At 30.0% G+C, this 27,328-nt stretch overlaps 1 protein-coding gene across 1 annotated transcript; it reads right to left on the bottom strand.

Moving 5' to 3' along the window:
* Positions 1-2,551: 2,551 nt before the first annotated feature.
* On the bottom strand, positions 2,552-26,424 carry LOC129972362 (techylectin-5A-like). The gene is made up of 7 exons (XM_056086480.1): positions 26,273-26,424; positions 15,558-15,715; positions 12,941-13,057; positions 9,535-9,707; positions 5,393-5,495; positions 5,139-5,303; positions 2,552-2,887 (listed from the first exon to the last, which is right to left on the bottom strand). Coding segments are annotated over exons 1-7 (945 nt in total). The 5' UTR covers positions 26,275-26,424; the 3' UTR covers positions 2,552-2,660.
* Positions 26,425-27,328: the final 904 nt, after the last annotated feature.

Below are 27,328 nucleotides of genomic sequence, written 5' to 3' on the forward strand. Positions count from 1 at the left end.
TAATAATAGGGCTGCCAACACTTTATTGCACGAATGGTGGCAAATTCAAATCTTGCGCTAATTTTGGGACACGCTTTAGATATAGAATATTTAATGGATGTTTATTGTATGACGAATTTAAACACAAAAATAGGCTTTTTAATGTGAAAGTATACTAGGCCGTCGTTGAAAAATTATTTCCGCTAAGTTTTATGGCAAATTTGCTAGAAAAAGTGCAAAATAATAAAAAATTTTTAATGACGATTGAACGTATTTAAAAGGAGTTTCTAACATACTTAAATTCAATATCTGACCCTAAGAATTAACATGTCATTGTTCAGAGTGCAAAAATTAAATATGGTTGAATTTCATTAGCTGGTATCTTTTCATTTTCATAATAAGTACCAAGAAATCAATTTCATAAAAAAATGTCATTTTTGGTTGATTCTGTTGGCGATATGAATCACCCTCTAGTGGACTTCAGTCAATTTTTAATTTTTGACATACAACCATTTGTATTATGATCAACTATATGTGGTTCCCCAATTTCACATATATTAAATAACACATATATTTTACATTATTATATAATGTTAGCTGACCCTGGAAACTTTGTTCTGCCATATAAATTATTTCTAGTGAATATTTTGGTTGTTAATTAAAAAATAACGAATGTATTGTAAATGTATGGAGATGGGATCTATGACAAAAAGAGGAATGGAGCACTGTAGACGATGATAGCCGATAAAAAAAAAGCACCAACCATTCATTTTCTCAATAGAATGTATTTCATTAACGTAACGAACATATACATTGTTTGATCTTTTAAAAGTTAAACGTAAAGTGAAAAAAGTAATATATTTTTTATTCTAAAGTATAAAAAGGTAATAAAGAAAATCAATATTCATTTCGAATAGCAATTGAGTGTACGATATTTTTTGTCAGTTCGTCTTTAACCAGCACAAATAAGCTCGATGGTTTGCCCATATGAGAACATGGCACGTATAAATTGTCCGTGTGAAAAACATGGTGTACCCAAATCTAAGCCGCAAACAGACATCTTTTGGCCTTGTGACTTATTGATTGTCATTGCGAATGCCAATCTAATAGGAAATTGAAACGCGTTTGAATTTAATTGGCACGTCTATGAGAATCATTGGAATTCGTGACAGCAAAACATTTTCAGCTCGAAATTTGCCATTCAAAATGGTGGCTTCGATAACGTTTTTCATCAATTTTTTAATGACCAATCGCTTGCCATTGCACAGCCGTGGTGGATTCAAATTTCGAAGTAAAATAGCCGAAGAAATATGCGGTCAGAGAGCATTTTGCGAATCAACGATAATGCAGAAATGAGTGGGAAAATTTTATGCATCCAGTATTTTCATAGACAGCAACTTTTTCATCGCCGATATCTAACAATGGGTCCGAGAATGTGTCAGCAGATGGATCTTGTAGCATTTGGAAGCGCATGCTTATTTTTAGATGGACTTTTTCAACATTACGCCACATGATTTCAAGTAAACGTTGATCTCATCAGCGTAAGTTGAACATGGAATGACGGGATAGGGACACCCTAATTACCTATCATTATGAAATATACTTTACGACCTATTCTCATACCTACCAAATACGCATAAAAAACTTCAGAAAAATCGGTAGAGCCAGTTTCGGAGGAGTACGAACACAAACACCGCGACACGAGATTTTTATATTTTAGATTAAGCAATATTTTAAATATTGAATAATATTATATTAAGCAATATTTTAAATATTGAATAATATTATATTAAGCAATATTTTAAATATTGAATAATATTATATTAAGCAATATTTTAAATATTGAATAATATTCTATTAAGCAATATTTTAAATATTGAATAATATTCTATTAAGCAATATTTTAAATATTGAATAATATTCTATTAAGCAATATTTTAAATATTGAATAATATTCTATTAAGCAATATTTTAAATATTGAATAATATTATATTAAGCAATATTTTAAATATTGAATAATATTATATTAAGCAATATTTTAAATATTGAATAATATTCTATTAAGCAATATTTTAAATATTGAATAATATTCTATTAAGCAATATTTTAAATATTGAATAATATTCTATTAAGCAATATTTTAAATATTGAATAATATTATATTAAGCAATATTTTAAATATTGAATAATATTCTATTAAGAAATATTTTAAATATTGAATAATATTCTATTAAGCAATATTTTAAATATTGAATAATATTATATTAAGCAATATTTTAAATATTGAATAATATTCTATTAAGCAATATTTTAAATATTGAATAATATTCTATTAAGCAATATTTTAAATATTGAATAATATTCTATTAAGCAATATTTTAAATATTGAATAATATTATATTAAGCAATATTTTAAATATTGAATAATATTCTATTAAGCAATATTTTAAATATTGAATAATATTCTATTAAGCAATATTTTAAATATTGAATAATATCATTCAATTTTGAATAATAAAATGACAATATTGTGAAACATTATTGTACAACATTGTACCAAAATTTAGTGAATACCAGAAAATATAATTACTTTTATTCAGTTTTGTTACATCTAGACTTCGACATACTTTTTTTGCCAGTTATTAATCCGATTCATTATTTTATTCATTCTATACATGAATCATCGTGATCTCACTTTCATTTCTGCGCCAGCTAAGCCTCTATTTTGGCGCCAGTACCACCAGTGGTTGCTTTCTATGACGTCTTGGTCAGGCTTGTATCGTCCATTTAGGTTAACGTGAGCCCAATCGTAGTACCACCAACCACCTTTGTAAAATCGAGCGTATTGGGTGTCGCCTCTGTCTTTTGTTGAGAACTTCATGTTGTTGTAATGTTTCATGCCGTCTCCTGAGGGTAGAAATTTTTTAAAATTATACTATGAGAAGAGTTTTGGAGAATGTAACATACTTGTTCATAATTTTCAAGGGATATTGTATTTCAGAAAAAGTAAAAGCGAATGCCGTATAAAAGAAAAATTTATAAATTACATCTTCTATTCGTTTTGTAATGTGTAGAAAAAAAAATCACTTCAAAAAAAATCTGGAAGTCAAAGAAAATAGAATGATGCTTTGAAATAAATGCATCAAGTAAATGTAAATTATAATTAGTATCATTACATGTTTTACTTTTCGATGATAATTTAATAATTTTTGTCTTTCGCCATCAGATTATTTAATCGCCGTGCATTGTCATTTAATTTTTTACATCATAATTTTCAGTTCAGTTATATTAGTGTTCCATTTTTAAGCAAAACTAGGGTTATTTTAGGACGAACCTCGTAATTTTGAACCATAATCAGGAGAAGAGGACGACTGAGCTGGCACAACTTTTTCAAACTTTTGCACTGCATAAGCGGGAGGATGATTATCCCCGATAAATTTAGCGTGCACAAGACCCGCTTACACGATGGCCCTTCGATGTAATCGGGTCCCGAACCCGAAACTCCCCGGTTCCGAAGCTGAGACTTTACGCCCAGGCCTGCATTAATCATCCATCATCATGGTTCAAAAGTATAGTGCCATATGAAGTCAAGAATATTCTTTCAATAAATTGTGCTCTTTTGCACATATCTCTTGTAGTCGGTGTTTGGTGACACAATCAATAGGCTTCAGTAACAAATGACGACGTTTATTAACATGGACACAAATTCACTGACGATATAAAACAGCCGAGACATACATAAGCAATACACAGCAGCACACTTAGAACAAACTGCAGCTCGCAAGTAGCAATGTGTAGTAAAAAACAATCACTGCAAACAAAGTGGCCATACAGAACTTAGCAAAATGAGGGAATCCACGTATTTATTCACTCAGGTCCCTCCAAATGCCTGATATTCGCCACTGTTACCTAGCTCTAACTGTGCGGAACAGCCGACTCACTACTATACGACTGGTGATTTCACCTACAACTCGATGCTGCTTCAATATTTGTCTCCAAAACTCTGTGCAGGGTACCAACTCTCAATTCACTAACTGCTTGAGCTTCACTCAATACTTACGCTTCGTTGGACTGATTCCGACTAATTCATCGTTGACTCACTGTATCAATCTCTATACTATTGACTTCCGATTCGATAGCCGGTCTTTTATAGCTAAAGGCCGCAGAAGGTTCTCGAACAATCAAACATAACTCGTTTCCTATTGGTCCTATCACCAAAATTCATGAACATTCTTGCTGATTTCGTCGAATATATGATAGAAATCCAATATTTTGGTGTAAATTTGCATTGTAACTTATGTGCATTGTATTTTCACTCAAAATAGGTAAACTTTCTTCTAGCTTATTTCGTCGAAAATATGATAGAAATCCATTATTTTGGTGTAAATATGCATTGTAACTTCTGATAACATTGTATTATAACATTATAACAAGCGCATTGCACTTTCACTCAAGACAGGTAAATTTTCTTCTTGCTGTTTTCGTCGAATATATGATAGAAATGCATTATTGTGGTGTAAATTTGCATTGTAACTGACGTGCATTGTATTTTCACTCAAAATAGGTAAACGTTCTTCTAGATGATGTCATCGAAAATATGATAGAAATCCTTTATTTTCGTGTAAATGTGCATTGTAACTTATGAGCAAAACTGCACAGTCAACAACCCAAATAATTTTAGCACTAATCATTAATTTGTCTTTATTGTACTCATCACAAAATATCTAATTTAAAAGCGTTAAGTATTATTATTCAGTTAACATAACATTTAAATTCATCATTTAGGATCCATCAGTTACACTCTCATTCTAAGAAACCATTTTTTGTATCTCTGGGACGGGTGGGGGCTCTAAACAGGAAATCAAATTTTTCTTGCTATTCCGCTAGATGGCGCTGGTTGCTACAGCATGTAATACTGCCCCTATATAGCTCGTTATTTTTTAATTTATAATTATTTTCAGGGAGATAGAATTCCGAAAATTTTGTTTAAATTCCGAAAATTTTGTTTATTAAAGAACTTCTAAAAAGTGGAAATTCATGAAAATATAGTAATTATTAATAATCAATAAATTTTCTTTGTCTTTTTCGTAAGCGGAATGGAAAAAGAAAAATAATATAGATCTTTGGATATTTATCCTAATTTCCTCCTTTAACTCACCTACATTTCCAGTGTAGTTGCTTATGTGCAAAGTGTAACTAGAGTCTTCATTATCAATATAGAACGTACTATACTGTGCGAAACCTCGTTCCCCATTCACATCTTGTAGATCAAAGCGTATTTCATTTTCTGCTTGATTGGTGAGAGCATAAATGTAGTCATTACCTAAGAAAAAAGGGGTTGAAAAGGAATTAAGTATGAAATTTTGAAATGAACAAGTGCATATAACGAAATCTAATTATCAACAGGTTTACCAAGCCAAAAATCTTTCTTCTTATCCCCAAAACCAGTCTTGTATTTTTCCCAATCTTGATAGAAATTTTGTTGAGTGGAGAAATTACCTCTTCTCTGAATAACCTGCAGTGAAGAAATTATCAATAATTACCTAATATTCCAAAGACACATATATGTTTTATAAAAGCAAATACATGTTGGATCCCCTTTTTATTGACATAAAATTTTCTCAATAGTTCTTTCTGAAAACCTAAAGATATTAATCAGAATAGATTTACAATAGAATTTTAAAATAATAAATCAAAATTGTTCTCGTGTCCTAACTCATCAAAAGTTAATCGTTAAAGCAGAAGTTAATATACAATTATCCTATTAATTATGACTGGTAATTAAGCATAATTGAATCAAGTTAGGTATTTCAGTAACATCAGCAGCCAGCAGACTAATGCATCCCTTTTATTTAAAGCTGGCGTGAGAAGAGAAATAGAAATTCGAATTTTGAAGAATAATATCACGAACTGAAAAACAGGATTGATACTATGCACAAATGTTGAGCTTTTTTTTTTCTGGAAATACCTCTAGAAAATACTTTTTTTATTTTTGTACAATTAAAACTTTTTCTTATTTTTACGCGAAATAGTTTCAAGATAAAAACTAATGCCCCAGAAATGAGCTCATTTTCTTTATTCTTTGGAAGCTAATTCCTTTGTTAACCAACCACAAGATGATAGAGATAGTATTCCTTTTATTTGAAGCTGACATGAGAAGAAAAATTGGAAATTCTCATTTTGAAGAATGATACCACGAATTGAAAACATGATGAATACCAAGTGCATATGCTGTATCCTTTTTGTTTCCTTGAGATGTTTTTAGAAGTTCGTTGTTCCTGTACAATTAACATTTTTTCTAATTTTCATGCCAAAAAATTTCAGGATAAAAACTAATCTTAACCCCTAGATATGATCTCATTTTCTTTATCCTTTGCAATTTAATCCTGTTGTTAACCAACCATAAGCCAATTGGGACATTGAATGGTTTATCAGGAATTAGCCTTTGTTTATATTAGCCTTTGTTTATAACAGTTTTCCTCTGTGTTTATATGTTCATTTATGTTGCTCACACGTGAGTAAGAAGTAAAATAAGCCAATGGCTTATAAATTCTAAAGGAGGGCCTTGTGAAATGTGAAAAAATCGATAGGAGGCAAAAAGTAGAAAATTAAAGGGAAATCATTGATACTGAACAATTCCTTTTGGTAATCAGGACAGTGATGTCTTACCTTTAGGTGGAAACTAAATCTTGATGAGAATGAATCAAATGTCCTCTTGATGAAATTAAAACCGTATCGACATTGAACTTGACATCAATTAGAATCGATGTTTATCTGATATTAGGTACATTAGAATGAGATTTTAAACTACAAGATTTTCAACATTTAATGCTACTTTATGGATAAACTTGCATAATGACTGAAAAAAAAAATATAAAAAGGCATGTTTTTGCTATTAGTTTTTACGAAACATCCTACGATACCTAAATAAGCAGGAAAAATAGAAATTTTAAGAGAAATATTTTCACATTTTCTGTGACATTCAATCTGTTCTGCATGTAAAACTTTTATGATCAAGCAAGCGTCTTGATTATGATATGCTGAACAAAATGTGAACAAGTAGATAACATTAGTGAGATTTGTTTTTAGAGCTTTTATAATAATCCTTGACATTATTTTTCGCCGAAGATGAATCATAAATTGAAAAATATCTCTCCTTAATCGTGCCACAGTACTAGGCAAATCATATCATTGAATTTCTGATCCGTCTCGAAGGATAAAAAAACTAAATAACCGGACCGCCGGTACAGCAACACTGGAGGGAACAATAATTGAGTCCTAAGGGCCATCACTGGTCACGGTATAACCCTTCCCTAAGGAAGCACGTCCCAACATCAATTGAAGGAGTCAGAACTCCGCCTTTTCTTGTACCCTCTGGGGTGGCGAGAACCAACCACCATGCCGTGAGCTTGTCATCATTAATTACGAGATGCTCTTTGAGGAATCACAATACTAGGTATTTCAAAATGAATGTCGAAATTTTATGGCCTTTCTTAACTATTGCTTACATTTATTAATTATACATGAATAAAATAATATTTAAAAACGATTTTACTATATTCATCTATATTAAGATTCAATAAGAGTATTCTGCTTTATATTGCACATAGCAAGATGACAAATGAATTATTCTCCATATCTTTATCAAGCATTTTTGGAGTAACTGATGCTACAATTGATTCACTTCTGGTGTTCAGGAAATTCAACTAGTAGCAGAGGCACATGCCTATGATATTTTACAAAATGTCATAGATCTGTTCCTTGATTTCTTAGGGAAGATCACGAAATACTCTCTCACACACCTTCACTTTTTACTTTCTGATATAGGTAGTGAAAAGAAATGATAGTAGACGTCAAAAAATTCTAACTCGAGAGTTTGATGAATCTTACGTTTCACATCTCTCTGAGTCAAAAAATACATTTTTGAAAAATGTCCGTCGTTCTGTGTGACAAAGATAACTCAAAAACACTTTGATCTAGATGGTTGAAATTTGGTATACTGTCTTTACACCAAATTTGCAGATTTCTATCAAGTTTTAAATAAAATCTGTGAGAGGAAATCCGTCTGTCCAGCTATTTTATTATAAATTAACATGGTAATTACAAAACGAAGACAACTAGAGAGATAAAATTCGATACACAGATTTAAAATATATATTATAGGCACCTTCAAATTCTGATCCAAATTCAACTATGGATTTACTGTCTATCAGTGTGTGCTTTCAGAAACATGTAAACGCGATAGTTCAAAGACGCGATGACTAAAATATATTAAATTTGGTGAGGAATTTTATGACTCCAGTGCAGTTTTGTGTCAAATTTTCGTTTCAGTTGGTTGGGAAAATATGCTTAAAGCAGAAATTCGATTTTTGGATATCATTAACCTCATGCCAAGGATTAATCGCCAAATAACTCGCCAAGGATATTATGAGAAATTCAGTAAAAACGCTAAATTCGAACCAAAAGTTAATATTTCGTAACTATTGTACGTAAGTGCTATGTAAGGCGTTCTCTGGCATGCAAAGTTTAATGGAGAGAATGTGAGAAAGTTTTGGGAAGATCACACCTGCTGGTTTCAAGTTGTTTATGATATTTTCCTTTACAAAGATTTCCTGCGCTCAAAAAACAGATGAAACCAATTTCATATACTACTGCCGCTCCAGATAACACAATCCAAATTACCCAGGAAGCTCATTTGTTTGTAATTATAGATTGAAATTTCAAAACAAAGAACGGTTTTGAATGCGAAGTCTCAAATTTTAGTTATAAGCAATTTCATTTCTTACGTCTAGAATGGAAGTGATAACTTATGAGCAAAAACACTGTCAGAATTGTAATTTTTGTTCTTTAAATTTAGATTTGAATTATTTTTGTATAACTCTAGGACATATCGTACTCTACTACAGAACGCAGTTTAATTGTGGCTGTATATTTAGATTTTGCACTTTGAGAAGTACAGAACAAAAAACATGTTCTGAACCGAAGTTGTTATTTCTGCTATTGGCGGTTTCTTTCTTTTTTGTATCGAAATTGAAAGCAATGATTTATGTTCTGCTGTTCTATTTAAAAAAAGCCTCCATCTTTTATCTTTCAATTTACTTTTCAATAATTTCAATATACCACTCAGAGTTAAAGTAAACAAATAAAACACTGATATTAATTTTTAATTTCGATGCTCTTCAGAACCATCCTTAAGTATATTCTTTAATCCTTTATTTACCGAATTATTTTATCATCAATTTTTCAAATTTATTTTTAAACCTTTAGCTAAATTTTGGTACAGAATAAACCCCGAAAGAAGAAAAAAAAACATTTTTAATTAATTAAATGAATCATAAAGGTTTTTTTAATATTATTTTTAGTTGACATTTACTGCTTTCTATTGGAAATACGATTCTTTTTTTAAAAAAATACTTTTAGAAAAAATAGTCATATTGTGAAGATAACTGCCGAATTTAAACGATCCTTTAAAGTACCGTCGGTAAAAAAGGGTTAAAGTTAATTCGAAAGAAAATTGTAGGACAATTTTGTAATAAATTAAGAATTGTACTGACCGTCCATCCTCCACCATCAGTCTCCATATCACAATACACCAAAATGGATTGTCCATTGGTGTGGCGACTTCTCGGCCAGATCGAGTAGAGACCATTTTGAGTGTTTCCATTTGCCAAAACTTCAGTGCAATCCACGGGCTTATTGTAGAGCTTTAGTGACTTGGATTTGTCACCTGAAATTTCCGAAATTTTTATTTAAAACTGATGAATTCAAATCAATTTTAATATATATTTAAAAAGATAATTTAATTAAACAATGACAATTCGGTTGAAATACGAGGATTATGTTCGCTTTTCAAAAATAGTTATGATAGCTCAATCTTATGTTAGTTATAAAGTTGATATCATCAACTTATTTCTAGATTTCCTCAAAGTACTTTTCAAATTTCTATATTAATCTTTAGATCAATGTGATAAAATTTCAAAACTATTTTGAAATGAAGGGTTTCTTGGAGAAAACGTTTCCAAATATGGAAAATACTTTAAAGCGATACCTTTCTATTACCCATTCTAAAATTTCTTCATATCTCTCTCATCTGATCACGATTTTTGGATGGCTATTTTTTAATTTGACCTTAATTAATGGGACAGTCGTGTTTTATAAAATACAGGGAGATTCATAAAGAAGTAAACAGTTTCAGTGCATTATAAACCAAGAACAGTGTAAGATATCACATGTTATCTGTAACAGAATTGTATGGGATTATTTGAAGTTTTTTTTAGAGACAGTCACAAATGTTCTATGTGTGATATCTTAGTTACACGACGCACATTGAGCCGGTAATCCATTTCGGCTCATATGCGTGCTAAGGTATTTGAATCAAATCAATCGATAGTACCTGTGATACGCTGTTTCAGCTCCTTTGGTAAGCAGGAAGAGAAGGAATAATACTTTTTCCTTTGCGTACCTCTACAGGAAGAAATCACAAGATATTAACTCAGGACTTCTGGGTAGTCATTGGGTAAGTGGCATATTGAAGTCCGCGGCTCGTCCAGTTCATCGATGCGGGTGATGTCCATCCAAATGATCTCTCAGTTAGATCGACCAGTACGGTGGTACACCATTCAAAAGCAGAAGGAAGTTGTCAATGTCACCCAACTAATGCGCCATATACCAAAGTTAACATATCCTAAAAAGTGGCTTCTGTGATGTTCCATCGCAATTAGACCAACCAATATGGTAGTGCACCATCCAAAAGCAGAAGGAAGTTGTCAATGTCATCCAACGAATGTGGCATCTACCAGAGTTAATGTATCCAAAAAAGTGGCTTCCAAGATGTTCCACCGAAATAACCTCGCAATTAGACCAACCAGTATGGTGGTGCACCATCCAAAAGCAGAAGGAAGTTGTCAATGTCATCCAACGAATGTGGCATCTACCAGAGTTAATGTATCCAAAAAAGTGGCTTCCATGATGTTCCACCGAAATAACCTCGCAATTAGACCAACCAGTATGGTGGTGCACCATCCAAAAGCAGAAGGAAGTTGTCAATGTCATCCAACGAATGTGGCATCTACCAGAGTTAACATCTCCAAAAAAGTGACTTCTGTGACAGACTGGATATTTTACAAAACACATTTTCCTTAAGGGAATCTCGCAAATATTGCACAGTGAATTAAAATTATAATGCCAATGATAGACAGATTTTCTAGCTGGAACTTTTTCTCTGAATCGTGATCGGAAATGCCTTTGCGCAACAGTTGAGGATTCTGTTTTACTAAATTGAAGAGCACAAAAGGCCTTCTCCACTGCAGACTCCGTCATTCCGACTGAGTAGTCAAATGACATGCATGTTAACGCCTACATCAATTCAGTCAGGGGCAAGACATTAACTTTAAGAGTACATCTACCTTCACTGAGACTATGTGTCTCTTTGATTGCTACTGCTTTACAGCAACTGGGGAGTGTATACTTTTTTATGAATCACCCTGTACTTCTGTCTCGAATTAATGTGTTGTTCTTATACCGTTTTGAAATAATTTTAAACATTGATTGAGGAAATTAAATCCATATCTATTCAGAAATTTTTAAATACAATTATGCTGTTTTTAGTAAATTAAATTCAGATATATTTTTACGATTTTTAAAACTTTATTTATTAGTTTTATTATTCTATTTAATAATACATGTCTGATAAATGCTATTTTTTCTATGCCATATATATATATATATATATATATATATATATATATATATATATATATATATATATATATATATAATATAATATAATATATATATATATAATAGTTCTACCTGATTTTATATTTTTATTCGTATCTGAAGAAGAAAATATATGATAAATAATAGCTTAAAGATGCTGCAGAAATGAAAATAATGCATTCGTTTTTTGTCTGCGGTTGTTAGATTATCCCAATTCTCCAAACAGTTTGCTATTAGTGGGAAATTACATTTTTCAAATTATCAAACCAAGCCAGCAATTTGGAGAGAAAATTACAGAAAAACAGAGAGAAATTACAGCTACATCATGCAAACAGGATCCGTAAAAAGAGAATCAGCTTCAAATGAGTAAGTGAGTGGGAAGCTATCCTAGTCAGTATTTAAGCTTTCACTTGCCAAGAAAGACACTAACTGATGTTGGCAAGTTAAGGACCCCATTGTGGATGAGACAGCTGTTCAAGAAAAAATCATAATGGAGGTTAATTTGCCAAGAACGCAGCATTCGTCTTTTGTTTATGGTTTTTAGATTATCCCAATTCTCCGGACAGTTTACTGCTATTGCGAAATGACATGTTTTCAAATTATCGCAGTTCTCCGGGCAGTTTACTACTGGTGCGAAATGACACCTTTTAGAATTCTCCCAATTCACCGGAAAGCTCATTACTGGTGCGAAATGACACCTTTTCGAACTATCCCAACTCTCCGGACAGTTTATTATTGGTGCGAAATGACACCTTTTCGAACTAACCTAATTCTCCGGATAGTTTACTATTGGTGGAAAATGACATATTTTCAAATTATCCCAATTCTCCGGACAGTTTACTACTGTTACGAAATGACATCTTTTCAAATTATCCCAATTCTCCGGACAGTTTATTATTGGTGCGAAATGACACCTTTTCAAATTATTCCAATTCTCCGGAAAGTTTACAACTGGTGCGAAATGACCTTTTTTCAAATTATCCCAATTCTTAGGACAGTTTACTACTGGTGCGAACTATTTTTCAAATAATCCCAATTCTCTGAACTATCTTTTAAAATTATTTTAATTCTCCGGCTAATTTACTACTGGTTCGAAATGACATCTTTTCAAATTGTCAAACCAGGCCAGCAATTTAGGGGTAAAATTACAGGAGGAAAGCTGGTCTTATCAACCATTTTCATATCTATTATTAATTTTGTGAAACCGTTTTCTGCCTGAAAGTATTGAATCTGAATACTTACAGATAGGGAAAAGTTGTTTCTTTGCCTCCGCGACAACATACTTCATGAATTCCAGGTATTTTAAGCTGGTTTCTTTTCTATCGTCTTCGGAATGGTTTGAAGCAGTTGCGTTATCTTCTACATAGATCAAAGAAGGCAAATAGTCGATAATAGTTTATAAAAATAAATATATTTATAGATAATATTAAAGAATGAAGAATGTAAAACCTCCTCTAGAGTGAGAATAAAAAATATACATTATGACATTAATATTTGTTTGATAAACTAAATAAATAAATAAGGTTATTTTTCACTTTAAAATTACAAGGTTAAATTTGGATGCAATCATAAACTTGAAAGTAATATTGCGAGATAAGAAAAATACAAGTATTGATTGAGTAATTTTCTGTCAAATGTCTTGAGGTCAATGAAAATTCGTATGGAATGATGTGCTCATAATCTAATTAAATTTGAATTTGAATTTTATTTATGATAAGTTTTTGATTTGTTTATTGTGTTTAATGAGTTTGATTTGTTTATTGTGTTTATGATTATTTGATTTGTTTATTGTGTTTATGATTATTTGATTTGTTCTTAGCGCTTAACGAGTGCTTAATAATTTTTAGAATGATTCTCATGAGGACGTAATTTAATTAATCTACATATTACAGTAACATATAATTTTGTTTTGAATGCAAAATTTGACATGAAAAATTTTCTTATAGTTACTAATAAAACTGAGTTTTCAAAACTTTCTATTTTTATTGTTTACTACTATATAGTCTAAAATACATTTTATAATTCATTACTAGGAATATAAGATAATGATAAAGTAATCCACTTTTTCTTAAATTCATTACCAGATACTATCTTTCACATTGAATTTAAAATTTATTGAAACTAAACAATAAAATAACTTCTGAAAATACTAATAAAAGTTTGCATCCAATGTGAACATAGAATTTTAAAATATTTAATAAGTGAGAAAAAAAAATCGATTACTAACTTTCAGCACCATAACAATGAGAAAGTGAATAAAAAATGTAAAAGATAAAGTAGATTGTTGAAGTTATTATGATTTGGATAACATAACATAGTAAGGTAATAATTGCTAATTGCTTGTATATAGATGCATTACAAAATTTTGTAATTAGAGATGTTGAATTCTTTAAAATACGCAACCGAACAATATTAATTCTGAGTAAATTGATGTCATACGATGAAAAAGAAAAAAACAAACATATATTTTAGTGCTACAAATTTTGTTATGAGATGTCGAATTCTTTACAATACTCACCCGTAGGTAAATAATACTGATTGTGTTGACGTCATGTGATGAAAGGAAACTTATATTTTAATCAAAATATAACGATGCATTACAAAATTTTGTAATTAGATATGTTGAATTGTTTATAATATGCAACCGAACAATATTAATACTGAGTAAATTGATGTCATATGATGAAAAAAGCACACATATATTTTAGTGCTATAAATTTTGTTATGAGATGTTGAATTCTTTACAATACGCAACCGAATGTAATTAATACTGATTATGTGATGAAAGGAAACATATATTTTATTCAAAGTATAAAAATGCATTACAAAATTTCGCAATTAGAGATGTTTTATTCTTTACAATATGCAACCGAACATTATTAATGCTGAGTAAATTGATGTCATATGATGGAAAAAAAAACATATATTTTAATGCTATAAATTTTGCTATGAGATGTTGAATTCTTTATAGTACTCAACCGAATGTAATTAATACTGATTATGTGATGAAAGGAAACATATATTTTATTCAAAGTATAAAAATGCATTACAAAATTTCGCAATTAGAGATGTTTTATTCTTTACAATATGCAACCGAACATTATTAATGCTGAGTAAATTGATGTCATATGATGGAAAAGAAAACAGCATATATTTTAATGCTATAAATTTTGCTATGAGATGTTGAATTCTTTATAGTACTCAACCGAAGGTAACTAATACTGATTATGTTGACGTCATGTGATGAAAGGAAACATATTTAATCAAAGTATAAAGATGCATTACAAAATTTTGTAATTAGAGATGTGGAATTCTTTACTACAAGCAATGAAACATAATTAATACTGATTATGTTGATGTGATGTGATGAAAGGAGACATTTATTTTAGTGCTTTTTTTAGGGGAAAAATCTGAATTGACGAAGAAAAACAGGTTCGTTAGAATGGCATTTAATATCAGAAAAAAAATAAAGTAATATGAATTATTTGAAACTACTTTATACTTTTGAAAGAATTCAACTATTCATGAAATTTCACTAAACATCTATCCCGCCAGTTCATCCATAAATATATAATAGGAAATATCTTTTCAGTTTTTAAAAAAGTTAGTTCCAAGTTAATAGATAATTAAATTACGGTTTGATTTTTAAAGTTAAATTTTTTTATTGATATTAAAATGCTATTTTGTAACGAGATTTTAAGGCAACAAAAAGTTGGCAGAGATAAGAATTAATTTCATTTAATAATGAAACAAACAAACAAACAAAAAAGTAATGCTATTTTGAACTTTAAGGAAATGGAGATGCACGGATTCTTCTGTTTATCAGCTAAGTATTTCCTAATACGGGAATTGAACTTACCGCAATTCGGATAGAGATCTTGAGCTTTAGTGATTGATTCTTCTACCACGTTTAAAACAGTGAGAACTTTCCCTTCATTACTCACTGTTTTTGATTGCGAAGCATGAATAACCAGTAAAAGGATCAGCTGACACACTCCATATCTGCAGAACTTCATCCTGTGGAAAAATAATTTATTTTAATTATCCTTTAAACTTAATTTATAATTATCTGAAATTATCCTATAAATATCCTAAATTCCACTTTGGGAATCTCGTAGTTGAAGATGAGAAACTTCTGGCATGGTGGTTGGTTCTCGCTAGCCTGGTTGGTACAATAAAAGATGGAGGTATGGCTCCTCCCATATATGACTGAACGTATTTCCTTAGTGAAGGGTTGTACCGTGACCGGTGATGGCCCTTAGGATTCCAACACAGTTCCCAGCAGTGCTTCTGTTGCAGTAGTCAGATCATTTAGATATTTCCATGTGCCATTCGGTAAGTTGGAATAGCCCGTTTCAGGTTAGGTGAGATTATATTTCATAATTACCCCCGCTGGTACAACATAAAGGAGGATGTGAAGCTTCCGGCAAGGCGGTTGGCTCTCGCCACCCTGATGGATACACTAAAAGTTGGGGATCTGGCTCCTCCCATCTATGCGGGATGTATTTCCTTAGGGAAGGTTTGTACAGTTGCCGGCCTTTAGGACTCAACTGTAGTTCTTGAAAGTGTTGTTGTTGCAGTGGTCCAGTCAGTCAATTTTTTCCGTGTGCCTTCCGCCGGGTTGGATAGCAAGTTTGTGATAGCTATCCTTTAACTAATGTCCATATTGTAACCTTCTTCAATATTGCTCTATTATGAAAACAGATGATTAAAAGGTTCTTAAAAACTGCTGTATATGCTTTTAGATGATTAAAAGATTCTTAAAAACTGCTGTATATGCTTTTAGATGATTAAAAGATTCTTAAAAACTGCTGTATATGATTTCAGATGATTAAAAGATTCTTAAAAACTGTTGTATATAATTTCAGATGATTAAAAGATTTTTAAAAACTGCTGTATATGCTTTTAGATGATTAAAAGATTCTTAAAAACTGCTGTTTATGATTTCAGATGATTAAAAGATTCTTAAAAACTGCTGTATATGCTTTTAGATGATTAAAAGATTCTTAAAAACTGCTGTTTATGATTTCAGATGATTAAAAGATTCTTAAAATCTGCTGTATATGCTTTTAGATGATTAAAAGATTCTTAAAAACTGCTGTATATGATTTCAGATGATTAAAATATTCTTAAAAACTGCTGTATATGATTTCAGATGATTAAAAGATTCTTAAAATCTGCCTCATATTCTTCTGATTTTTTTTCAAATATAAGATTGATTGATTTAGTATTATTCAAAAAGACTCAGAGAAATCAAATCACAGCATTCCACTTGCTACAAATTTTTTGCAGAAATCAACAGACCCAGGCTACATGATAGCTTCATAGAAATAAATAGACAAACACAATGGCCCCTGTGTAGAATGAGATTTCAGTTAAAAATAATTATCCAAAAACGTTTTTGTCCCAGTAGTGCTCAGATGTTCCCCAGACGAGATAAAAGAAGAAAGATAAGTAAAAGCAAACATGTAAGTAGAAGGATAATGCCTCTTTTTATAACGATATCCATCATGAAAATAAATTTACGAAAAAAATTATAATGAGCAGGAATGCCATGCTCATTTGGAATGAAGTCACTAACACTGAGGATGTAGTGCAAGACAAAAGTTTAATGGAAACAGCGGCACGTACTTGTTGTTTACAAAACAAATAAGAAGTTGAAAATGTAGACTAGAAGTTCTTACTCCAGTGTTTGAAACAACTTTTGTAATATCGAACAACAGCTGAAAGAACAAAGTTTTTTAGTCGAGGAATTTTTGTTATTCCACTAGTCACAGGTTTTGACATTCTAGAAGTCAGAGGTATTTACAGATGTCAACAGACGCAAGAGACAACATGATGGCTTCATAGAAATAAATATACAAGCAGAGTGACCCTTGTGTAGAATGACATTTAAGTTAAAAATCCTCATCGAAGGAATTTTTGTCACAGCAGTGGTCAGATGTGTCCTAAGTCTAGATTAAAGAAAAATGATAAGTAAGAGCAAATATGTGAGTAAAAGGATAATGTATTTTTGTAACGAGATTCATCATGGACATAAATTCACTAAGAAAATTCAGAATGAGCAGGAATGCCATTTTCATTTGGTATGAAGTCACTAATAGTGATGATGTATTTCCAAAACAGATAAGAAGTTGAAAATTTAGACTAGCTGTTCTCATTTCAGTGTTCGAAACAACATTTGTAATATCGATCAATATCCGAAGGAGTGAAGTTTTTCGGAGATGTGAGTAAATATGTGAGTAAAGTGATAATGTATTTTTGTAACGAGATTCATCATGGACATAAATTCACTAAGAAAATTCAGAATGAGCAGGAATGCCATTTTCGTTTGGTATGAAGTCACTAATAGTGATGATGTATTTCCAAAACAGATAAGAAGTTGAAAATTTAGACTAGCTGTTCTCATTTCAGTGTTCGAAACAACATTTGTAATATCGATCAATATCCGAAGGAGTGAAGTTTTTCGGATATGTGAGTAAATATGTGAGTAAAGTGATAATGTATTTTTGTAACGAGATTTATCATGGACATAAATTCACTAAGAAAATTCAGAATGAGCAGGAATGCCATTTTCGTTTGGTATGAAGTCACTAATAGTGATGATGTATTTCCAAAACAGATAAGAAGTTGAAAATTTAGACTAGCTGTTCTCATTTCAGTGTTCGAAACAACATTTGTATTATCGATCAATATCCGAAGGAGTGAAGTTTTTCGGAGATGTGAGTAAATATGTGAGTAAAGTGATAATGTATTTTTGTAACGAGATTCATCATGGACATAAATTCACTAAGAAAATTCAGAATGAGCAGGAATGCCATTTTCGTTTGGTATGAAGTCACTAATAGTGATGATGTATTTCCAAAACAGATAAGAAGTTGAAAATTTAGACTAGCTGTTCTCATTTCAGTGTTCGAAACAACATTTGTAATATCGATCAATATCCGAAGGAGTGAAGTTTTTCGGATATGTGAGTAAATATGTGAGTAAAGTGATAATGTATTTTTGTAACGAGATTTATCATGGACATAAATTCACTAAGAAAATTCAGAATGAGCAGGAATGCCATTTTCGTTTGGTATGAAGTCACTAATAGTGATGATGTATTTCCAAAACAGATAAGAAGTTGAAAATTTAGACTAGCTGTTCTCATTTCAGTGTTCGAAACAACATTTGTATTATCGATCAATATCCGAAGGAGTGAAGTTTTTCGGATATGTGAGTAAATATGTGAGTAAAGTGATAATGTATTTTTGTAACGAGATTCATCATGGACATAAATTCACTAAGAAAATTCAGAATGAGCAGGAATGCCATTTTCGTTTGGTATGAAGTCACTAATAGTGATGATGTATTTCCAAAACAGATAAGAAGTTGAAAATTTAGACTAGCTGTTCTCATTTCAGTGTTCGAAACAACATTTGTAATATCGATCAATATCCGAAGGAGTGAAGTTTTTCGGATATGTGAGTAAATATGTGAGTAAAGTGATAATGTATTTTTGTAACGAGATTCATCATGGACATAAATTCACTAAGAAAATTCAGAATGAGCAGGAATGCCATTTTCATTTGGTATGAAGTCACTAATAGTGATGATGTATTTCCAAAACAGATAAGAAGTTGAAAATTTAGACTAGCTGTTCTCATTTCAGTGTTCGAAACAGCATTTGTAATATCGATCAATATCCGAAGGAGTGAAGTTTTTCGGTAGATGAATTTTTGTTATTTGCTATGATATTGCAGATGAATGACTTTTTTTCGGATAGCTTTCAAAATATTAATCATAATATGCAAAAGGAAATATGTTGAAATTTTAGATCTTAAATGCAGTATAAATTTGATAGCTGAAGATGTTGTTAAGGGAATGTGAAATAAGTAATACGAATCTGTAACAATTGAACTGCTGATACCTTACAGCTCAGAGCGCCTCCCTCGATATAGAAACATTTAAGGCACATCGAATTTGCTGCATGTTTCTATATACGACGGATAACATAAACCGTGTCATAAAGGTAGTAGTAATATATATCCAAGATTTCATAGAAAATATTTAGTTGGGGCAGTTTTTACATGCAATGTATTTAAAGAAATAATGGAATATAATCAATCATAGAATAATATTTCATTGGTTGATTCTTAATTAAAGCCGTTATATTTTGCTTGAAAGAAACATTACACCTTTCGTAGGCAGACGAGATTCAAGATCATCTATGAATCACGATTTCTCTATTTTCATCCAAATATTTGCCATTATAAGCGGTATGGAAGTTTCACATTTCATTTAATTTTATAATGGTTTCATAGAAGTAAAAAAAAAAAAAAAAAAAAAAAAAAACACAGCTTAGAAAATTCCATGCTATTCAATGAAATTTTTTTTCACCGGCTGTAGCAGTATGGAAATTTCACATTTCATTTAATTTTATAATTGTTTCAAGGAAGTTAAAAATACACAGCTTAGAAAAGTCCATACTATCCATTGAACTTTTTTTTTCAGCAGCTATAGCACAAATTTCACACTTCATTTAATTTTATAATGGTTTCAAGGAAGTTACAAAAAACACAGCTTAGAAAAGTCCATGCTGTCCATTGAAATTTTTTTATCAGCGACTGTAGCAGTATGGAAATTTCCCATTTCATTTAATTTTATAATTGTTTCAAGGAAGTTAAAAAAAGACACAGCTTAGAAAAGTCCATGCTATCCACTGAAATTTTTTTTTCAGCAACTATAGCACAAATTTCACATTTCATTTAATTTTATAATGGTTTCAAGGAAGTTACAAAAAACACAGCTTAGAAAAGCCCATGCTGTCCATTGAAATTTTTTATCAGCGACTGTAGCAGTATGGAAATTTCCCATTTCATTTAATTTTATAATTGTTTCAAGGAAGTTAAAAAAAGACACAGATTAGAAAAGTCCATGCTATCCACTGAAATTTTTTTTTCAGCAACTATAGCACAAATTTCACATTTCATTTAATTTTATAATGGTTTCAAGGAAGTTACAAAAAACACAGCTTAGAAAAGTTCATGCTGTCCATTGAAATTTTTTATCAGCGACTGTAGCAGTATGGAAATTTCCCATTTCATTTAATTTTATAATTGTTTCAAGGAAGTTAAAAAAAGACACAGCTTAGAAAAGTACATGCTATCCACTGAAATTTTTTTTTCAGCAACTATAGCACAAATTTCACATTTCATTTAATTTTATAATGGTTTCAAGGAAGTTACAAAAAACACAGCTTAGAAAAGTCCATGCTGTCCATTGAAATTTTTTATCAGCGACTGTAGCAGTATGGAAATTTCCCATTTCATTTAATTTTATAATTGTTTCAAGGAAGTTAAAAAAAGACACAGATTAGAAAAGTCCATGCTATCCACTGAAATTTTTTTTTCAGCAACTATAGCACAAATTTCACATTTCATTTAATTTTATAATGGTTTCAAGGAAGTTACAAAAAACACAGCTTAGAAAAGTCTATGCTGTCCATTGAAATTTTTTATCAGCGACTGTAGCAGTATGGAAATTTCCCATTTCATTTAATTTTATAATTGTTTCAAGGAAGTTAAAAAAAGACACAGCTTAGAAAAGTCCATGCTATCCACTGAAATTTTTTTTTCAGCAACTATAGCACAAATTTCACATTTCATTTAATTTTATAATGGTTTCATAGAAGTTTAAAAAAGACACAGCTTAGAAAAGTCCATGCTATCAACTGAAATTTTTTATCAGCGACTGTAGCAACATGGAAATTTTACATTTTATTTAAATTTATAATAGTTTCATAGAAGTTAAAAAAAAGACGCATCTTAGAAAGGTCCATACTATCCACTGAATTTTTTTTATCTGCGGCTGTAAAGAATTTTTTATTCTGAAAGAATTGGAGTTATTTTCTGTGTTATTTCGCAGAATAGTTACTTCAATATACATAAACAGAGTATATCCGCCCCTATATGCTCCGGTGGCCAAACACCTATTGAGTAACATTGCTTTATAGTAGCTGAATTCAGTGCTTTGCCACTGTTAAGTTGAAAAGGCTTTATATAAAACAGGAATGAAAAATTTTAGACTTAGGTGTTGTCCAAAGATATAATATATCGTCATCTGCGATAAAACAAGCATTTTCGTAGATTGTAAATTTTAATTTATAAGCTCATAATCTATAAAATTTTTAAATTTTTAAAATGGTCCATTGCAATTGGACTAATATTGTAAAGACCATTTTAGTGACTATTTAGATATTTTGATTAACTTGTTCAAGGCGACTACTGATTCGCTTAAAATAGTAAAGCTCAACAATTCTATTCTGCATAATACATTCAATATGAACCCCAGAAAAGAGGAACTATTTTTATTTACAATGTGGTTCAAAAATCTTGACCTCGGCTTTAATTCCTTAAATATTGATCATAGACATATATTGTAAATTACAAAGTTGCGTTAAAAAAGGTGTAAAATGTTATGAAATCGATTAAAATTTTCAGGAGGTTAAACTTCAAATAATACAAAATCTACATTTTTATACTGGCACTTATAAAAAAATTCCCAATGAGTAAAATGTGCCCCATCCTCTTATAAGGTCATGCATAAAATGTCAGCAATTTATCACAAAATTCTCAAAGATATGAAACTACATAAATTCTGACTTAAACCACTTTCCGACTCCTGGATATGAATTCGCAAAGAGGAAAAATCATGTCGGATGTTCGTGTTTTAGGGGTCGTACACAAATTAAAAAAGAAAGTAATGATTGAATAAATAAATAATAATTTTGCTATTTATTGGCTCAAGAGTATTAAAAAATTGTAGAAATAATAACTTAAAGGAATGATTACATCTTAAAGGAGATATTACATAAAGGAAAGATTATATAAATTTTTTTACAAGTTCATTGACTGTGCTATTTTTAATTTATATTCTGTCATTCATGATATAAAATTTAAAGTATTTTTTAGGAAGCATAGATTTTAAAATTTGTATCTAAAACTAAAGATATGAAGCATATTTCATTTTCTTATGATGCATTCCTGCGTCGCGTCATCTGCACTGAAGCTGTAATCATTTGCATTTTAATTTGTGGTTGACCCCTCACCAACTTTGTTTTAACATATCTTTGAGAGTTTTCACAATAAAATTCTGAAATTTTGTACATGACCTTATTAAAGAATGGGCCACATTTTACTCAATGGAATTTTTTTGTACGGGGTCAGTATAAAAATTTTAATTTTGTATTTTTTTAAAGTTTAATCCTCTGAAAACTTTAATCGATTTCATATCATTTTGCATCTTTTATTACACAACTTTGTAATTTACAGTATATGTCTATGAACAATATTTAAGGCATAAAAACCGTGGTGAAGGTTTTTGAGACACCCTGTATAGTATATATATATATTATAAGTTATCAATATTCGCATTTATTACATGAAATGTATTATTGAGGAACATCTCAAACCACTTGAAAGATATTTTTTAAATCTTTTTTAACATTTCCAAAAGAGTTTCTGCACATACGCTTAATATAGTAAAAATAATATAGTTATCTATATCTATCCATATCTAAACTTATAATAAAGCTCAATGTGTGTATGGCGCTCTACAGGCCAAACCGTTCTACCCACAGCTAATAAATTTGGCATGTGTATATCTTGGAGGCTGGGAATGTGCACCTTGGAGCGATATTTTTTGAATTTTTAATTAGAATTTTAATTAAATAAAAACGGAATTTTGGCATTTTTTCATGATAACTTCAGAAAATATCATCGCACAAAAATAATTTTTACATCAAATTAAGGATCAAAAATAATATTTCCAATGATATTATTGTTTTAACCTATAAATTAAATTTCTACTTTTAATGAATTTTTTAAAAATAATTTATTTTGCACAAAATAATAAAAGTAAGCTGCACGATTTATTACACGTGCATTGTAAAAAATTAATTTTTATCAACGTGTTGCCATCAAATTGACAAAAGCTGAAATTAAAAAAATAAGTTAAATATGGCTGCAAATTAAACCTAGAAAAGTTTAATTTTCTGCACGTGCCTATACGAATAGAAATAAATCTGAAATGTGATATTTATTAAAAAATGAAATGAATGCGAAGAAAAGTTTTCTGTGGAGCTTAAAACAGCTATATAATTAATTTAGTTTTATTTAAAATATATGAGTTTTCTATATGCAGATTATCCACTCTGACTCTTAGTCGAAGCTAATAAGAAATGAACCATTATTATGAAATTCTTCCCAATTTTAAGTTTGTGCATTTTCTCTTTTTTTCATGCTTTATCCATTTTTTTTTATTTTTTCGTATACTAAAAAAAAAAGAAAAACATTTTGAATGTCATGGCAACATACCAAGAGACAATTTCAGATAAAGCAACTGAAGTGAACATTCATATGGCAAAGGTATTTTAAATGAAATCGTCGAATTTTTTATGTGCAAATAACTAAACCTAAAATTTTAACTGATAACTGTAACTTATTAAATAATTTATATTTATTTCTAAATCTATACTACTTGTAATACAGATGAATGCGTGTGTCTATGTTGGCGATTTACAGACCAGATCATTCGACCTACAGCTACCAAATTTGGCATGTGTATACCTTGGAGGTCAGGAATGTGCTACTCAGAGCGATTTTTAAAATTTTTAATTATAATTTTAGTTAATTAAAACTGAAACGACATTTCTGCTTTTCTTCGCTATGACTTCCGAAAATATTATGGCAAAAAAACAATTTTTACATCAAGTTAAAGTTCAAAAAATTAGCCTTTTAATGATACCAATATTGTAACTATAAATTAGATTCCTTTTTTTTAACGCGTGCATGAGAAAAAATTTGCTTTCATCGACGAATGACCAAATATAAATGACCAAAAATAAATGAAAAATTACTGCAAACCTTGAAAAGTTCAATTTTCAACACATGTATGTATGAAATGAAAACAACTTAGAAATATAATATTTCCTAGAAAAATAAGTGCAAGACAAGATTTTCTATGATTTTTTACAATATCTACATTCTTAGTTTAATAAATCAGCTTTTTTAAGGCACACATGATTTAATATATATCCTTTCAATTTAGGACGCAACGGCTAATTTGTAATCCTTTAATAATAGAAATACAAGTGTTAAAATGATCTAAATGAAGAAAAAAGATTATATTTTATGTAACCTGAGTCAATAAGTATTATAATAAACGAATGTCTTTTCTCTGGAGTCTCTACTCTATGAATCATATTTAACAAAATATTCTTGAGACACTGATATTTTAAATAAAAAGAATTGCACTTTAATCAACTAAATCAGTCACTAAAACTGACTGATTTATAAAAATTTGAATTTCAATGATCAATTAAAACGGGCTAATTTAGACCACTTTATCGATCGTTTCAAAGTTGATACCCCGATTAGCACCCAGGGTTTCTCAAGACTGATTGGTCTAAGATCGTGAAAATGCTGATTGTTCTAAGCTATTCGATTCAAAATTCATAAAACGATCAGATATGATAGCAGAAGATATAAATGTTCATTCATTTATTTAAAGTTGAAGATCTAAGAATATTTCGCAGAATATGATTCCTTAGGATGAAAGGACTGTATGAAATTTAAATTTCATAATTTTTTAAAGTTTATTAATAGACCGAAAAAAATGAAATATTGTATTTCACATCAATTCAATCCTTTTGAAAGTAAAACTAAAAATTGAATTTTTTTTAACGGATCTGAGAAAATTTTGTTGAATAATTCTTGAGATATTACATAAATTATGAAATTTATTCTGTAGTACACATAAGATTTAAATTCTAAACGACTCTGCTCTTAGTACTCATATTTTTAAAAAATGCTTGGTTTCAGTAAAACACACACACACACACATTATATATATTAATTGCAGTTTAATCATTTCCACTTAAAGTAGAAATTTTATGAGAGTTGAACAGAAAATTAGAGAGATGCATAGTACATTATGGCAAAAGGCTTTTATAATATTATGACTGAATTAAAGAACAATCAAAATTTGTGGCTTAAAACATTTTAATGAAGAAACTATTGAAAGACAAGTTACATAAAATATTTAACTGAAAGTTTTGCAGAGTATTAAGATTGACTAACCGGCTGGTCGTCAAAGAAGTACTAAATATAGCTCTGCAAAAATATGCTTTAACTCAAAAATCATTAAACGTATTCAAAAAAAAAAAAAAACTCATTTAAAGATCAATGTTTTAATATTTTTACCTCTTTTATTTAATACTTATTTAAAAATTAATCAAACTATAGATTTCATATATTTCTAAAATGCCATATATAATTTTCTTACAGAAAGGGAATAAGGAAAATATTATTTTTTTAACTTTTCAATTTTATATTATTATTCGTATTATTATTACATATTATTATTCTAAGAAAAATGCCCCTTTTTATGAAAAATGATATAATTTAATCATATATGATGTAAATTGATCATATGTAGTTTGCTCATTTAGTACATATGTCAAATTAAAATATATTCAGACATATACAAGCAAATGTCTGAAAAAAATAAGAAAAGAAATAGATTACTCACATGTCCCCCGGCGGTTGTTTAACTGAATTTCAATAGCAAACACCAATTATTATATTCAACTTACTTGTTAAACTATTGAAAGTTTTAATTTAAGTAGCATAAATTGCCCAAATAATCTCATCGTTTTACTGATAATGGAAAGATTTTGATCACTACTGCCTTTGATTAGTTTAGAAATACTTGACTCCTCCGTTAATCTTGATTAGGAACTTTTCACACGGTTCCAGGTGTTGTATCATCTTTGAACAGGTAATACTTCCATCTATGTTTAATCTTGTTTATAGATAAGAAAACACCTGTTGTAGTAAGAAAACTTCAATAGGTTAGATCAACAAAACGTACGATTAACGAAATAGCATAGCATCTACTCTGCCGGAAAAATAATAGAACAAATATGTAAACTTACGCAATTGAATGATTTAGCAGCTAAAAACGTAAAACTCATATGAAACCTTTATTATTATTTATTTATTTTTTTGCTCTTTACATACCTTAGCATGCAAAGTTACCTATGCCTTCTCAAATACATTTAAATCTGAAAAAGAAAATAAGATAAGGTGTGATATAATAAGGTTGGGTTGATTTTCTTTTAGAAATACCAAACAACTCCTAAAATATGCGGTTACACCTGACCGAAATAGAAACCTGGGAATCATTTTCCATATTAGAGTTTTGAAGTACCTTTGATAAAAAATAGTACCTTTGCCCTAAATCGCCAGATCTTGCAATTTTCTAAAGGACAATATTGAAAGTTGGCGACTTAATGTGCCCTATAAACATTTTATAACTTTTAACTCTTTGCACTAGGGAAAGTAATTCTATGCATTATTATTCAGTTAATACAAGAACGTGTTAATTACTCCAAAAAATAAATGCATACAATTGTTTTAAGTTGAGTTTCCCTGAAAAATGAATCTACAACTTTTTACCATTCTGTAGATATTTTCAGCAATTAAAATTTAATAAATAAATAAATAAAATGTCAAAATGATGCACCGTCTTGAATGCAGAGTGAGAGGCAGCCTAAAAGTGCAAAGGGTTAATCATGCATAATAT

Source organism: Argiope bruennichi, chromosome 6 (assembly GCF_947563725.1).
Source record: "Argiope bruennichi chromosome 6, qqArgBrue1.1, whole genome shotgun sequence".
Taxonomy (NCBI): domain Eukaryota; kingdom Metazoa; phylum Arthropoda; class Arachnida; order Araneae; family Araneidae; genus Argiope; species Argiope bruennichi.

Coding starts and splice junctions, on each gene's coding strand:
- LOC129972362 (XM_056086480.1), bottom strand. Junction 5,496..9,534: donor CTGATGGTGGAGGATGGACG/GTCAGTACAATT, acceptor TCTTCACTGCAG/GTTATTCAGAGAAGAGGTAA. Junction 2,888..5,138: donor CAACTACACTGGAAATGTAG/GTGAGTTAAAGG, acceptor TTCTACCCTCAG/GAGACGGCATGAAACATTAC.